Here is a 16,344-nt window from a genome sequence, read left to right as displayed (position 1 = left end):
AAGGCTATCTGAACTATTTTTACCATTAAATACCATTTTTACCATTTTTTGAGGAATAGGCTTCAAAATAGGCCTAAGGCTTAGGTGAGAGGGAAACAATTCCAGAGTCCAGTCTGCTGGTTTTCTGCAGAAATGGTCAAATTCAGACTAAAATTAGAGACTTGGCCTTTGAAATTTGAGTAAAGAGCAAGAAATTGTATCTTGAATGTGTGATTGGTTTCCTTTATTTACTCAAAAATGTTTGTTCACAGAATTTGATGGCCAACGAAACAACAACTAAGACATATTAATTAGCCTGCATGTTCAGACTCTTTTTATGGGGAGCCTATTTTATGTTATACATTAAAAACAACGATCTTTATGAAATTAGACACGTTTCAATTAGTAATATTAAATTTAATCGTGCTTTTATTTTGGTGGTTTTATTTGACGAGCGCGAGCGTCTTCAGTGTTTTTGCTGCCCGGCTTTCCGTAGAAAAGCGAAAGTCCTCTGATGTCGATGCCTCTGACTGAAAATGCCTTATACAAAACTGGTAACAACGAATACGATTTTTTCCCACAAACATCAAAATAATTTAAAAAATTGCTTTTCTGGTTTGGCATACTGTATGTGTTGAAAATCTACGTCGTAGATTTAGTTTTATGCCGTTACTTTAGTCATCCCGTCTGAACTTAGCGTCCTGCTGCTAGCAGGAGTAGCTTAGCGTTTAGCTTTAATGGCTTGTATGCTAGCTGCTTCCTGTTCTGTTTAATATCACAATATTAACGAGAAGTGGTTAAAATTTAATGGCTTCTCGAATCGTTATTGTTGAGTTTAGTGTTTGAATTAGTGATTAAATGTGTAATCGAAGGCGTGTTTGTTGCGTGGTCGTCCACCAGGTGTCGCTGTGCGCCGTGGCTCCGGGAGTCGCAGCCCTGGCGAGCGGCTCGGAGCTGGCTGCCGGTGAGGCGAAGAAGAAGAGCCAACAGTCCGCCCTGAGCATCGATGAGGTCGGGTTAGGGGTCTGTGAAGACCCGCTGGGGACTACATGGTCCAACACTTAAATTATTGGTTCTATTTTATGAATTTGACCTTTTCTTAGCCCTCATGCATTTTAGGTATAATTATTCTGGTTGTGTTGATGCTTTTTCTAATGAAAACAATCTAATTACATTTTATTACATCACATTTGTTAATAACGTTTTCTATATTAATGCATTGGAGAACTGAAACAAAACCATGTAGATGACATCACTGAGAAAAGCATCTTTTTACAAAGAGCTGCTATAAAAATAAATAAATTTTAATTTTCTTTCTGATAAATCTGAACTAAAATCCTGCCGAAAACAGTCATTTAGAATTTATGCCAGTTTAATTAACCAATGACAATATTTATTATGAAATAACAAAAAAGTTATTTGTTATTAAAGAAATTTATTTTTAATCAAACTTGAAATGTTGACCTTCAATTTTTAGCTTTTTTTATTGCATCGGTTCTTAAATTTCCTACCGCTTTAGGTCATTAGAGAACACAAATGTTCCATTCTAGCTACACGTGATGTTAAAGTTTCCTTTTCAGGAAAATCGTAACATTATTTTTTTATTTTTCACCCTCGTCTGTCTGTCTATCCATCTGTCTGACTCAGCTGCCGTCTCTGTACACCAGACCAGACCCAAAGCCTCTGCGCGTGGAACCAGAGGCAGGGCAGCTGGAGCAGAGCGTCACATGGCTCAGGAAACGGGCCGAACCGTACACCAGCCAGTGTCTGGTAGGTCAACTCAAGCAGTTTCGGTCTGATCATCATGTCAGAGAACGGTGAACATTAAGAGGAAAACCTCACTGAGTCTGATTCATTTCTCTGAGCGAGAAAAGAGATGAATACTTTTGTGGAGATGCACCAAAAATCTTCAGCGTGATCAGACCGACTGCTGTCACTGCTGTAAAACTCAAAAGTCTGAGTTAAAAGATATTTTGGGTTCTTGAATAAACGCTGATCTTCTGACTAAAATGGTTCCATTAATAATAATTCCAGAGCTGTTTGGGGATTAGAAATTGGTATCGGCTGTAGAACCAGAATCGGTCCTTCTCTCAAAACTTTTTTCTCCTGCAGCTTTTTGAAAACGAGTCGTTTTCTCCTGTTTGCTGGTTTCATGTGTGACCCTAATCCCAGCACTTATTCTTACCTCCCAGATTAAATGACGAAGCATTTCTGAACAAAACAAACTCTAATTGCATGTTAGTTCAGTGTGATTGCTGGTTTTCTGTCTCAGATTATAATTATAGTTTTCTGTTAGGTTTGTGAGGAATCTCTAATCCAGCAGGATTAAATGTCCCTCTGACTCGTTGGCTCCTGCTGCCGTTCACCTTTTGTTGGATTAGTCTGGTGTTAATAGATTAAAACGACCTGTTGTGGTTTGTTTTTGTGCTTCTTGCAGCAAACGCTCCAGGCTGCAGCAGAGAAAGCTGAGGTGAGTAAAATATTATCTTAATGTCAGATTATTAACTGTTGGACTCAACAAAGACAGAAGCATTTAGTAAACTTTTCATTTACACTTTTAAATCTTGAAACAGCAAACGTACCGACGGGTGGAGCCGACCGTGAACACGTCAGTCACAGCCATCACCGGTAAGAGGTCATAGGTCAAGCGTGACTTTAAAACCTGCTGTTCTAACACTTTAGATGGTTTAAAGTGAAATATTTAGACTTTAATCAGGATTTTTTTCATTGTGTGATTATTTTTTAAGTCAGATAAAGTTTGTACGGTGGCCCAGAAGGCCCCACGAAACACAAAATCCACAACAACAGAGATAATAATGAATGTAAATAGTAAACAGAATTTATGAGAGACAAAGAGATTCTGTGTTTGGTTGGACCTTCTGGGCCACCGTAGATTTAGATTTATGTAAAACAAAAATATTTTTATTATCTGACTGATCGTTTTGTTGGGTGTGATGAATGAATTAGAACTGTAATAAATCAGAATGAATCCTATTATTTATGTTTTCTGCCCTGATACTGATCATTTATCTGTTGACCTCCTGTGACCTTTAGACACGTACCGGTTCCTCAGCGACCCCCCCGCTGACCTTTACCCCAGCGTAGCTGTGGTCGGGTTCTCCGGATTCCTCGGCCTTTACTTGGCTAAAGGTGACGTTTGATTCCAGTTTGGAGCGCTTCTTGTTGGGAATTTGTTCAAAATATGAATGTTTTTAACTTTAAATCAATAATTAAATGATGTTAAAACTGTTTTAAATACTAATACTGCTAATTTAAATGTTATTCTACATAAATACCCAGGTTAATTTGATCTAACTGAAGCCTAAAACTTAATAAAACTAACCTGAAACTAACTTCTCTTGTTTACATGTTGTTGTTTTTCCTCTCAGATAAAACAAGATTTAGTTATTTCTGGTATTTTTTTGTTATCGTGACCTTTTGATGCTGCTGATTAATCAGGAAGATAAACGCTTTAATGTGACAAACAGTTGAATCTGCAAACACATCTTTAAGCCTGCAGATTTTTATCTGATTTCTAGTTTTATTTGTTTATTTTATATGAATGTAAACAAACAGAGACTAAAACCCAAATCTGAGCAGCCTGACTGGAATCAGCTGATCTAACAGCTGATTTGGGTCCGTCTGCAGTCGCTGGATGTCCCACAGCAGCAGTTTGTCCCCAGAAGAGACGCACTGTGGTTTTACTGGTGTGGTGAGAATAGAAGGACTTTGACCTTTGACCCTTTCCTCCTGGTTTCAGGTTCCAGATTAAAGCGTTTGCTGTTTCCTGGTGGCCTCATGGCTCTGAGCGCCTCCATGTTTTATCCTCAGCAGGCGGCTGCCTTGCTAAAGGTGGGTTTCTCTCTCTCTCTCTCTCACACACACACACACACACACACACACACACACACACACACACACACACACACACACACACACACACATCTGTGACCCTGAGGATGAAGGAGGACGCCACGTCCCCCGTCGTCGTCCCGTTCTCCGCTCAGATGAAGCCAGGATTCTGTAGAACCGGCTGCAGGTCAGATCCTCTGGATTAACGTCTGAAAGTCAGCCTGGTTCAAGATGGCCGCCACAGCTGGCCAACCCCAAACCCCCATGACTCCCGGAGCGTTCCAGATGTTTGATGTTTTAGCAGCTGAGGTTGTCTCACACTAACGGACCACGGGAACAACCAGAACCATCTACCAGGGGGATGTCTGCTGGACCTCCAACCGGGTCAAAGTTCGAACCAACAGCTGGAAGAAAACGGGTCCCAGATTTAAGCCCCGCCCCTTCAGTATAGACAAAGAGTCAGTAGAAGTAAAGAGCTGAACCACCTGATCATCAGCGTGTTTCTGCTGAAGCCTCCTGGGATTAACTCCAGGTGTTAACTCCTGCTGGGACCAGTTCAACCACAGCTCGGGGTTTGGGATGGGTCTGGCTTCATTAAACTCATCGGGTTTATCGGTGGTCTCGGCTGCTCTTGCACCGAAATCAGAGTGTTTGGATTCTGGGAACAGTTCAGGAGAATTCCATCCAGACTTCCTGACCTGGGTTTGAACTGGGAATGGTTTCGTGTTGGGAAAACTCGTTTTTCCCTGGAGGAAGATTCCAGTTTCTTGTATGTTTCAGTTTAAAGGCTTTTATTTTGAAAACCTTTCGTCACATTTCATGATGTTTTATTAATGTGTTGTTTTTTTTAAGATAATAAAATAAGTTATTTATTAAAACTGATTAAAACAAAGTGAACTTTTTCCAGCTTCACCTGTGTTTAACCGTCTTTTCCTCCAGGTGAGTCGAGACTCAGCGTTCACCTGGGCTCAGCAGGGTCGCGTTGCCATGGAAACGCTGTGGAAAGCTCCGTCCAGCAAGAAGAAGGTGAGTCTTTTTGAACGTTGAACACTGGTTTGGTTTGTTTTGTCTCGATTCTTCTGACTGTTGTGGTTTTAGTCGGCGACGCCGGAGAGGAAGGAGGAGCCGGCCTCGAACAGCTGAGGGAAACACTTCCTGTTTCCCACGGAGACGTCCTTCAGGTCAGATATTTGGGTGTTAGGCTCAGAAACGTTCCAGAGTTAGCTCATTTCCTCCCAACAAGCGGCTTCATTCACTTGGATTGCAGAGCGGTTCTGATTCCAACCTACGGGTCGTCACGATCCCGGGAATTCTGGAAAAACTTCCCACGAACATCTGAGCTCTCCCAGACTCTGCTCCTGGTTTCTCCTCCTTCTGAGTCGCAAACACGAAAAGGTTTTTTACGTACTCATCAGGCAGCTTCCTGAACAGCCTCAGTTCAGAGAAACGGCTACAGTCCTGGATAATTGTGTAATTATTAAGTTATTTATGTTTACAAATGTGCCGCATTTACTCATTAAATCTCATATCTAACACGGATTTGGCTCCTGAATATTTGTTTGTTTGTATTTTATTTTCATTATTTCTGTGGTTAAAAACAAACTGTTTTTATAAGTTTACCCATAATTCCCTTTTCCCAACTACGCTGTCAGACTGCTGGTGCCTGTGCTCAGCACCCTCACCTCCATCAGTGAGTCCCAGAGCAGCTGTAGCATCACTACCAGCTGGTGAGGATGGGTGAATAACTGTTGTAAAGTGCCTTGGGGGGTCCTAGGACTCTGGAGGGTGATATATCAAATACAGGCCGTTTAATAATTGTCATTTAAATATTAACCTAAAAGTATTCTAGTTCCATCCATTCTCTTCCGCTTATCCGGAGTCGGGTCACGGGGGCAGCAGCCTAAGCAGGAAGGCCCAGACTTCCCTCTCCCCAGCCACTTGGGCTAGCTCTTCCAGGAGAATCCCGAGGTGTTCCCTGGCCAGGTGAGAGACATAGTCCCTCCAGCGTGTCCTGGGTCTTCCTTTAGGTCTCCTTCCAGTTGGACGTGCCCGGAAAACCTCACAGGGAGGCGTCCTAACCAGATCCCAGAGCCACCTCAACCTGCTCCTCTCGATGTGGAGGAGCAGCAGGTCTACTATGAGCCCCTCCCAGATGATCGAGCTTCTTGCCCTCTAAGGGAGAGCCCAGCCGCTCGTACCCGCGATCTGGTTCTCAGATTTATTATTTTAACCCTAAATTCCTTCGAGCAGCTGAAGTCAGACAACTGAATCATGACGGAACGTTTAAAACCAAAACGAAGTTTGCCACCGACCCAAATCAGCTGATTCCCAGCATGAATCAGAAAGATGCCGAGTCTGCTTTATTTATCCGTTACTTCCTGAAAGTTAATTTTCACCTTTAATGCAGAATCACTTCCTGTTTCTGGTCCTGAGGTTTGGACCAGAACCGGTCCTGCTGTTTAGTTTGTGGGTTCACATGAAGAACCAGAGCAGGATGTGGTTAAAACGCGTTTTATTAACATTATTAATAAAGTTCTGGATAAAATCAGTTAATAAACTACAAACAGAACCATGTGATTAACTTTATCTAGAGCTGAACTCTGAACCCCCCCCCCCCTACTCCTCAGGAGGGGTGGCCATCTTGACGAGGCTGTCCTTGTCAAATCTGAAGAGCCTCCAGCCCTCCTCCTGGGAGAGGTCCTCGGCGCCACGGCGCTTGTAGAACTGGACCGAGGGCTCGTTGTTTTCGGCCACAACGAACATCATGCCGGTGCAACGCGTCTTCATCGCCAGCTGGAGGAGGAAATAGAACGATCAGACTAAATGTGCTTACAGGAAATAGAAATGTGTCAGGAAGTCTTACATCACTGAGGTGTCGCAGGATCTCCGAACCGATGCCGAGACCTGGAACAGACGGGAAGAAAAAGCTTTTACTCACACAGCAAACAAAATCAGGCGAAACGGAGAGCAGGTGAGGGGTCTGACCTCTGTACTTGTCCATCACGTAGAACTCCTCCAGGTAGAGCTGTTTGCCCACCCAGGGGTCATAGGTGAAGTAGTACATGGCGAACCCCACAACGCTCGGATCTGCAGCCAATCAGGACAGAACCCGTTTATAAACCGTTTACAGTCAAAAGCTGATAAAACGTAAAAAACAAAGTTTCATCAGGATGAAATCTCAGACACGAGTGTGTTTACTCTGCTTCCTCCTGCTGGAACGTTTCCAAACATTCCTGCTTTTATTTCAGGATTTCCTTCACTGCAGGTTGTTTCAGATACAGGAGGATTCATGTTAGACGGCTTATGGGGACACCTGCAGCCCGACTCATACAACACTCCAGCTGGAACTGGTTGTTCTCATTAAAGCTGGATTTGTTTAAACAGGAAACACATCCTGTTACACCTGTGGAGAAAAGCACGTCAGCAGAAAACTGTTTAGGAGCCAAAAGAAACAGATGTTGTACCTTCACTGCTGCTGCGCTCTCCTTGCATCTCAGCAATGAAACAATGATAAAACGGAGTTTCACCAAATCCATCCTCCAGAAGATCTACGAGGAAGGGAAATGACTGTCAGCAAACACACACACACACACACACACACACACACACACACACACACACACACACACACCTCACCTTTCTCCGTCAGTGTCACCTGGTGCTCCATTTCTTCATATTTCGCAAGTTCCTGGAAGACCAAAGGATTAAATCATGTTAAACATCCTTAAGAAAGGAGCTGTCCAAAACTGGCTTTTACAGATCAGACGTTAAAATAATGATTAAAAGTGGAATATTGATGTTATTTAAATAGTTTCCTCCTGAATAAAAATACATTTCTTAATAAAATATAAACACTAAATAATAAAAGCAAAAATAGTTTAGAGGGAAACCAAACTGATACTTTCAGACTTTTTGATTTCTCCCGTTAATTTCAGTAAACACCTGGCAGCCATCTTTCCGTTACCGGGCCTGCCCTGATAAGACCTTCAACTCGGAAGCAGACGGCCCATATAAGGAGAGGTGGCGGTCGGGCCGGCCCGCGCTGACCTCACACATCCTCCGGAAACTTCCTCCGACTCATTTCTCACCTTCTAACTGCGTCTGAAACCTGATCAGGTAGCTAGCCGAGGCTAACTGGTAGCCCTGGGGCGTTATACTGACGTATTACCGGATTACAGATTAAATCCCGGTTTTGTTCTCGCTGTCCGGTTACCTTCACCAGTCGTAATATATCGGGCACATCCTTGGGTTCAGCTTTTCGTAATTTAAACTCCATTTTCTCCTTTTACTCTTCTTCCCTCTGGTTAAAAGTCCTCTGTACGTGAAGTGGAAGATCAGTTGTTTCTTCATTCGCTTCGCAGTGGCTTTTCCCCCACAGTCGGCCTCTGGTCAGGACGCGCTCGTCGAGACAAGAACATCCAGCGAAGAGGGCCCTCGGCTGGGTCGCTGCCGTGTCTACTGAGCCTCCTTTGTTTACGGCGGGATTATATAGCCCCAGCTCGTGCTCGATTACTATTGGTCAGTTCACTCAGCTCTCAGATTTCTGACGAATCAACGTCGCCCTCTGGCTGTCCTCCAAACCTATCAGCACTCAAGGAATAATCACGTGAGGAAACTCTTGTTTTTGACGGAAGAAGCTGAATTTAAGCTCTTGGGTAAACGTTTTAATCTTGTATTAACTGTGTTTTCCAAGGTTATAATGATCTTTAAAGACAAACATCGTCCCAAGCTGCCTTTGCTCATCTCCTGTGGACACATATATTTATTTGCATATGATTTGTTTTTTGCCAAATGGTCTGTGTGTGAATTATATTTTTATTATACCTAATTAAAAAGTCACCTCCCTGTTAGACACCAGCTCCATAGTTTATACAGTTAAGGGCCTTTTGTGCCAGAATTTTGAGCCTAAATACTGAATATCAGTGTCATAGGGTAAATATGTATTTGTCAGCGTGCTCTGGTTTAGTCAGACTTACCCTGATGTCAGCAGGAAGGCTGTTTACCAGGTGGTTTGATGCTAACTGTGGCAGCAGTGACTCCTGATGAGCCTTTAGTATGGATTTTTGAAAAGATTTGTGGTTTATAAAATGGTACCGCTTCTCAACTCTGAAACTTTGACCATCTTAAAGCAGAAAAAAGCACCGGAATACTTATTAATAAAGTAGGTAGGTGATATAATAAAGATATAGTTGACTTGTGTCAAAACAAACCCTTTCTGTTCCATTTGATCTAGATGGATTAGAGCCCTTAATTTTACTGATGTATGTTAAAATTGTCTGATGAAAAACCTGAGCTTGTCAGGCATGCTGATCGACGTGCATTTCCTTTAAGCTTAAATATTTAATATTTCTTAAAATATTGCCAAAAAGGAACATTTTGAAAACCACAAACTTCTGATTAGCACAGATTCTGTGGGTTTCACAAAGCCTCTTTATTTATAAATGTTTAGAGAAGGAGACGCACGTCGGCCAGCTTGTCTGATCATTTTAAGGTTTTTGTCGGACAATATTAAAATACGTCGGTAATTTTCCAAACGTCTGACATGTTTTCACTAACACTGTCTATAGTCTGTAGTTCATCCCATTTGTTCTGTAAATATAAAAAAATCACTGAATTATTAAAACCCAAGTATACCTAAGTAACCATCCAGCACAGTAAAAACACAAAACCCTACAACTATGAGCTGCTGCTTTTAGAAGTCAGTCGTAGAGGAACACACATCTGCACACTTCAGTCTGCCAAAATGTTGTATTTATTCTCAAGCTTTCGGTCCACAGACCTTCATCAGAACAATTCCTGTTGACCGTAAGCTTGAGAATAAATACAACAGTTGTGCAGACTGAAGTGTGCAGATTTTTGCTCGCTTCATTCCATTGTTTATCCTGCACCTCAACCCGGACGAGCAGTGTTTATTTCATCTCCTGCAGAAGTTAGTCGTGTGCAAAAACTCTGTGAAGCTATTTAAATGTTTACAAAGCAAATATTAAACCACCGAGTGCATCTGAAGAACGTTTGAGCTCAAATTCTCAACAGTAAAATGATCAAATGCATTTTTCTGTGTGCTGAACAGCGGAGAGCAGCGTCGTCACTGTGGCCGGTCCTAACTTACATCTAGAGGTTCTAGAAGGGTCTTCTTTAAACCAAGGATCAAAACCTTTTAGAGGCAGTTATTTTAAAATGTTGGTTATGCATTGAAAAGAAAACTTCACACATCGAGTTGAATACATATTGATATTATTGAAACTACGTTTTGAGCTTCAAACTTTGACCCATTTAAACATTTTTACTCCTGGTCCATCGAGGTAAACATGCTGCTGGTGACTTTTTTTGAACTGGTCACACATGCTTCTGTTGGTTTCCAGTGAGGTTCTGCTGGTGACGTTTCAGATCCACTGACTGACTCAAGGTTTTCCCACACTGGTCACAGGGCTATTGGCTTTTCTCCAGGGTGGACACGTTGGTGACGTTTTAACTTTGACGGTAAATAAAAGGACTTGTCACAATGGCCACAGCAGTAACGCTCCTTTGTCTTTTCGGCAGGTTGATCCAACGATCTGACTCTTGATCCTTTCACAAATTTCTCCTCTTCTCTGCTGGTCTGGGTCTTTGAAATAAAAAAAAAGGTAAACAAAACACTTTTAATCCAGCTGCTTCCAGGAGCATAATCTCACAAATTCACCTTTTATTTTGGAAAATTAAAAAGCAAGTCACCCCAAATCAACTATTTTTTTACTGATAAACTATACAAATTAATGTCTAATCGTGCTGCAGACACGTGTAGTCAGTAGTTTTGCACTTTAGTGGATTTTAGATAAAATTTTAATCTTCTGCCTAAAACTGTCAGTGTTGTGCCGTCGTCAGGTAAAAACTCTGCACTGCAGTTGGATTTAAATCTGCCATCGCTATTGGCTAAGAGGTACTCTAGAATGTTAGCTGGTACCATATGATGTCACAATGTCGTTGTGAGCCTGTGTGTGTGTGTGTGTGTGTGTATTTGTTAGCGGCTCCGCCCTCTCGGTCTGCTAGGCAACAGCATTTGTTGCATTTTTCAAACAGGAAGTGGGAGTGGAGTAAGAATCTGGTAGGGGGTGACTTGCTCTTTAAATGCAGATAAACTGAGTTCTATCATAATACATAACAGTTTGGTCCCAGACTCGCTTGTTTTACATGTTTCAGATGTTTCCTAGCGACCAGATTTTGTGTTCACACATTTGCCAAATGTATTTATCCAAAGCAGCTTACTAGTGGATGTCAAAACATTTGACCTCAATCTCAGCTCTACAGGTGAAATGAAGTAAGTAAGTAAGTAAGTAAGTAAAAGTTTATTTATATAGCGCCTTACAGATATAAATCACAAAGCGCTGTACAACATGATAAAGATCAGGGCAAATACCTCTAACCAATAAAAGCATCAGAAAAACAATAGCAGTGATAAAGTAGAAAATTAAATCATGAGTATAAACAAAGTGAAGGTGTGAACCCAAACAAAGTCATCTTTTTGAACATTTAGGGAGGGAACGCCTGGATGAAAAGGTGAGTTTTTAGATGATTTTTAAAGACCTAAATGAAAATGAAATGAAATGAAAATTTAAATGAACCCACCTCTTCCACCAACGACATTTTCCTGTTGGTGATGCTTCACTCCTCCTGTCCTCTATCCAGGAATCACCTCAGGAATGCCCATTAGAACACATCATGTCAGAGGAAATGCTGTGGAAACAGCAGTATACAAGTGCTGGCCAGTAAATTAGAATATCATCAAAAGGTTGAAAATATTTCAGTAATTCCATTCAAAACGTGAAACTTGTACATTATATTCATGCAATGCACACAGACCAATGTATTTCCGATGTTTATTACGTTTAATTTTGATATTTATAGGTGACAACCAATGAAAACATCAAATCTGGTATCTCAGAAAATTAGAATATTCTAAAGGCCAATGAAAAAATGTTTGTTTCTCTAATGTTGGCCAACTGAATAGAATGAACATGAAAAGAATGTGCATGTATAGCACTCAATACTTAGTCGGGGCTCCTTTTGCCTCAATAACTGCAGTAATGCGGCGTGGCATGGACTCGATCAGTCTGTGGCACTGCTCAGGTGTTATGAGAGCCCAGGTTGCTCTGATAGTCGTCTTCAGCTCCTCTGCATTGTTGGGTCTAGCGTATTGCATCCTCCGCTTCACAATACCCCATAGATTTTCTATGGGGTTAAGGTCAGGCGAGTTTGCTGGCCAATCAAGGACAGGGATACCATGGTCCTTGAACCAGGTGCTGGTGGTTTTGGCACTGTGTGCAGGTGCCAAGTCCTGTTGAAAGGTGAAGTCTGCATCCCCATAAAGTTGGTCAGCAGCAGGAAGCATGAAGTGCTCTAAAACTTCCTGGTAGACGGCTGCATTGACCCTGGACCTCAGGAAACAGAGTGGGCCAACACCGGCAGATGACATGGCACCCCACACCATCACTGACGGTGGAAACTTTACACTGGACCTCATGCAACGTGGATTCTGTGCTTCTCCGCTCTTCCTCCAGACTCTGGGTCCTTGATTTCCAAAGGAAATGCAGAACTTGCTTTCATCAGAAAACATAACTTTGGACCACTCAGCATCTGTCCAGTCCTTTTTGTCCTTGGCCCAGGCGAGACGCTTCTTGCGCTGTTTCTTGTTCAAGAGTGGCTTGACACACGGAATGCGACACCTGAATCCCATGTCTTTCATGAGTCTCCTCGTGGTGGTTCTTGAAGCGCTGACTCCAGCTGCAGTCCACTCTTTGTGGATCTCCCCCACATTTTTGAATGGGTTTGTCGTCACAATTCTCTGCAGGGTGCGGTTATCCCTAGAGCTTGTACACTTTTTTCTACCACATTTTTTCCGTCCCTTCGCCTGTCTGTTAATGTGCTTGGACACAGAGCTCTGCGAACAGCCAGCTTCTTTAGCAATCACCTTTTGTGTCTTGCCCTCCTTGTGCAAGGTGTCAATGATTGTCTTTTGGACAGCTGTTAAGTCAGAAGTCTTCCCCATGATTGTGGTGCCTTCAAAACAAGACTGAGGGACCTTTTAAAGGCCTTTGCAGGTGTTTTGAGTAAATCAGCTGATTAGAGTGGCAGCAGGTGTCTTCTATATTCAGCCTTTTCAGAATATTCTAATTTTTTGAGATACCAAATTTGGAGTTTTCATTAGTTGTCACTTATGAATATCAAATTTAAATGTAATGAACATTGGAAATACATTGGTCTGTGTGCATTGCATGAATATAATGTACAAGTTTCACGTTTTGAATGGAATTACTGAAATATTTTCAACCTTTTGATGATATTCTAATTTACTGGCCAGCACTTGTATAACCATCATGATAAAGATGTGATAAGCAGCGAAGCACACAGTACTTTTATAATGATTTTAACTGGATTTCCATTTAAAGATCTCACTGGCAGCTCAAATAATCTGTGTTACTATTATGATTTTGCAGCATTCATGCATTAACAGCAACAATTCTGATGGCAAAACTGCTAAAATCCAAAGTTTTCAAAAGTCAAAGTTTCATGAAGGCACTTCAGACCGGCAGAAGGTTATAAAAGATTTTTTTTAATTTACCGTTTCTGTGAAGATGTTGAGCTGTCCTCTGCAGGGTGGACATGTCCTCTATCAGCTCACAGAATCAGAAGGGTTTTAAAAAGTGCAGCCTTGTTGTCATGGTATGAATGAAATCTTTATTTCGAACATTATAATAAAAATAAAAATAACTATTATAACAATAGTAATAATAACAAAGTCATTGTAGACATTAAAAATAAAATCCCACTGATAATCACACAAAAATTAAATTATCATGTTCCAGGTAACCAAGGGTGGCATCAGTTGAACAATTCCAGAATCCGTTTTAAAATGAAACAAATCACCTTTCAGTAGAAAAACAAACAACGACGATATGGCTGAAATAGTTTTTTTTTGTACCTCAGAAAGATCTGAATAAACACCAAATGATTTTTTAATGTCCTAAAATGTTAACCTGTACACAACTGAACGTGTGTTTGTGTTTGTGTGTGTGTGTGTGAGAGAGAGAGAGAGAGAGAGAGAGAGAGAGAGAGAGAGAGAGAGAGAGAGAGAGAGAGAGAGAGAGAGAGAGAGAGAGAGAGAGAGAGAGAGAGAGAGAGAGAGAGAGAGAGAGAGAGAGAGAGAGAGAGAGAGAGAGAGAGAGAGAGAGAGAGAGAGAGAGAGAGAGAGAGAGAGAGAGAGAGAGAGAGAGAGAGAGAGAGAGAGAGAGAGAGAGAGAGAGAGAGAGAGAGAGAGAGAGAGAGAGAGTGTTTTATACACAAAAGTAAAATTCAGATTCTGGAGTTTTCAGAAAACATCTGGGGCTTGAGCCCCCAGTTGCCACCCCTAGCCCCGCCCCTGGGTTCGAGGAAGCTTCTCTCTGTTCCAAACCCAAAGTGTTTATTTTTGATTTGAGTTTCTTGGTCTTCTCTAGAGTGGATCCATTTGTGAGCCGTAGTAATGTGATGCATACAAGGATAATAAAAGTAGTCTGATTTTTAGAGAAGTGCTAATTTCCTGGTGTCCTAAATTGTTGTTGTTAATCCTGCATGTTCCGTTCCTCACACAGTGATGACGACAGCTTTCTGATTTCTGAGGAATCAGCTTCTCCTCCTGGCAGCTTTTCATCATGTCAGCACAAAAGATGAATCACACAAGAAGACTATTGCTAATATTCAAATTAAGATGAATCAAATGACTGCATGACACTTTGTTTTTCCTGAGAAGACTTTAAATTATATAAATAATAAGAATAATTTTTTAGGGAATCAAATTTGAGGGGAGGAGAGGGTTTCCCGCCCATCCAGTTACACCAATAACACAAATTTCCAGTCCAGTCACAGAGTGTGGAGCTGGGATTTAAACACACCCATGGTTACGGAAAACACCAGACTCCTGAGTGGAAAGTTAAAAGGTCGAAAGGACAAAAGGAAAACTTAAAGAGGATCAGAACTCTAGACCGACAGCAGCAGAAGCTAAATGACCTTTCCAGGTTATTTCTTTGTGGTGGTGTAACTATTCTCTCTTCCTGTATTCCTGGACATCTTTAAGGTTGTTTGTTTGCACCACTTTGCAGTGATTTCCCTCCAATAGACACCGAAAGTTTTATCTCATTTATGTTTGCTGCCAAATCTATTTCTCTGTGTTCAGTTCCACGAGGAGTCATTCACCTTATTAATGGCTGTGGTATGCATACACGACACATACATGTACACGACCCATACATGTACACGACACATACATGTATGGGTCATGTACACATACATGTACATGACACATACATGTACACGATACATACATGTACACAACACATACATGTACACGACACATACATGTACACGACACATACTTGTACACGACCCATACATGTACACGACACATACATGTACACGACACATACATGTACACGACACATACATGTACACGACACATACATGTACACGACCCATACATGTACACGACCCATACATGTATGTGTACATGTATGTGTGGCATACATGTACACATACATGTACACGACACATACATGTACACGACACATACATGTACACGATACATACATGTACACGACACATACATGTACACGACACATACATGTACACGACACATACATGTACACGACACATACATGTACACGATACATACATGTACACGACACATACATGTACACAACACATACATGTACACGACCCATACATGTACACAACCCATACATGTATGTGTACATGTATGTGTGGCATACATGTACACGACACATACATGTACACATACATGTACACGACACATACGTGTACACGACACATACATGTACACGACACATACATGTACACATGTACACGACACATAAATGTACACATACATGTACACAACACATCCATGTACACGACACATACATGTACACATGTACACGACACATAAATGTACACATACATGTACATGACACATACATGTACACTACACATATGTGTAGACGACACATACATGTACACATACATGTACACGACACATACATGTACACGACACATACATGTACACGACACATACTTGTACACATACATGTACACGACACATACGTGTACACGACACATACATGTACACGACACATACATATACACATGTACACGACACATAAATGTACACATACATGTACACGACACATACATGTACACGACACATACGTGTACACGACACATACATGTACACATACATGTACACAACACATACATGTACACGACCCATACATGTATGTGTACATGTATGTGTGGCATACATGTACACATACATGTACACGACACATAAATGTACACATACATGTACACGACACATACATGTACACGACACATACGTGTACACGACACATACATGTACACATACATGTACACGACACATACGTGTACACGACACATACATGTACACGACACATACATGTACACATGTACACGACACATAAATGTACACTACACATACGTGTACACGAC

The 16,344-nt window shown here is 41.5% G+C and overlaps 2 protein-coding genes and 1 long non-coding RNA gene across 4 annotated transcripts; 1 reads left to right on the top strand and 2 right to left on the bottom strand.

Annotated features, from left to right (window-relative positions):
- The first annotated feature begins 430 nt into the window (after positions 1 to 430).
- LOC107383118 (MICOS complex subunit MIC26) lies at positions 431 to 5,370 on the top strand. Of its 2 annotated transcripts, XM_015955568.3 has the most exons (10): positions 431 to 533; positions 880 to 990; positions 1,627 to 1,749; positions 2,417 to 2,449; positions 2,553 to 2,607; positions 3,034 to 3,129; positions 3,740 to 3,831; positions 4,771 to 4,857; positions 4,930 to 5,012; positions 5,099 to 5,370. In XM_015955568.3, the coding sequence occupies exons 1-9, from the start codon at positions 516 to 518 to the stop codon at positions 4,972 to 4,974; spliced, it is 660 nt and encodes a 219-aa protein (XP_015811054.3). In that variant the 5' UTR covers positions 431 to 515; the 3' UTR covers positions 4,975 to 5,012; positions 5,099 to 5,370. The 2 variants fall into 2 exon arrangements, with proteins under 2 accessions (XP_015811054.3, XP_015811053.3); XM_015955567.3 differs by having other exon boundaries at positions 4,930 to 5,370.
- A 956-nt stretch (positions 5,371 to 6,326) lies between these two features.
- Positions 6,327 to 8,314, bottom strand: LOC107383119 (diamine acetyltransferase 1). The gene is made up of 6 exons (XM_015955569.3): positions 8,045 to 8,314; positions 7,468 to 7,519; positions 7,296 to 7,379; positions 6,817 to 6,918; positions 6,695 to 6,735; positions 6,327 to 6,624 (listed from the first exon to the last, which is right to left on the bottom strand). Exons 1-6 carry the CDS (start codon positions 8,105 to 8,107, stop codon positions 6,448 to 6,450), a joined length of 519 nt encoding a protein of 172 aa, XP_015811055.1. The 5' UTR covers positions 8,108 to 8,314; the 3' UTR covers positions 6,327 to 6,447.
- A 1,734-nt stretch (positions 8,315 to 10,048) lies between these two features.
- On the bottom strand, positions 10,049 to 13,486 carry LOC107383122 (uncharacterized). Its single transcript, XR_001572695.3, has 3 exons — positions 13,427 to 13,486; positions 11,434 to 11,541; positions 10,049 to 10,435 (listed from the first exon to the last, which is right to left on the bottom strand). It is a non-coding gene; the product is annotated as an uncharacterized lncRNA (long non-coding RNA).
- Between the last annotated feature and the right edge of the window lie 2,858 nt (positions 13,487 to 16,344).

The sequence above is a fragment of the Nothobranchius furzeri genome, chromosome 7 (assembly GCF_043380555.1).
Source record: "Nothobranchius furzeri strain GRZ-AD chromosome 7, NfurGRZ-RIMD1, whole genome shotgun sequence".
Taxonomy (NCBI): Eukaryota; Metazoa; Chordata; class Actinopteri; order Cyprinodontiformes; family Nothobranchiidae; genus Nothobranchius; species Nothobranchius furzeri.
The sequence above is the reverse complement of the archived record's forward strand: the minus strand, read 5'-3'. Positions and strand labels throughout refer to the sequence as shown.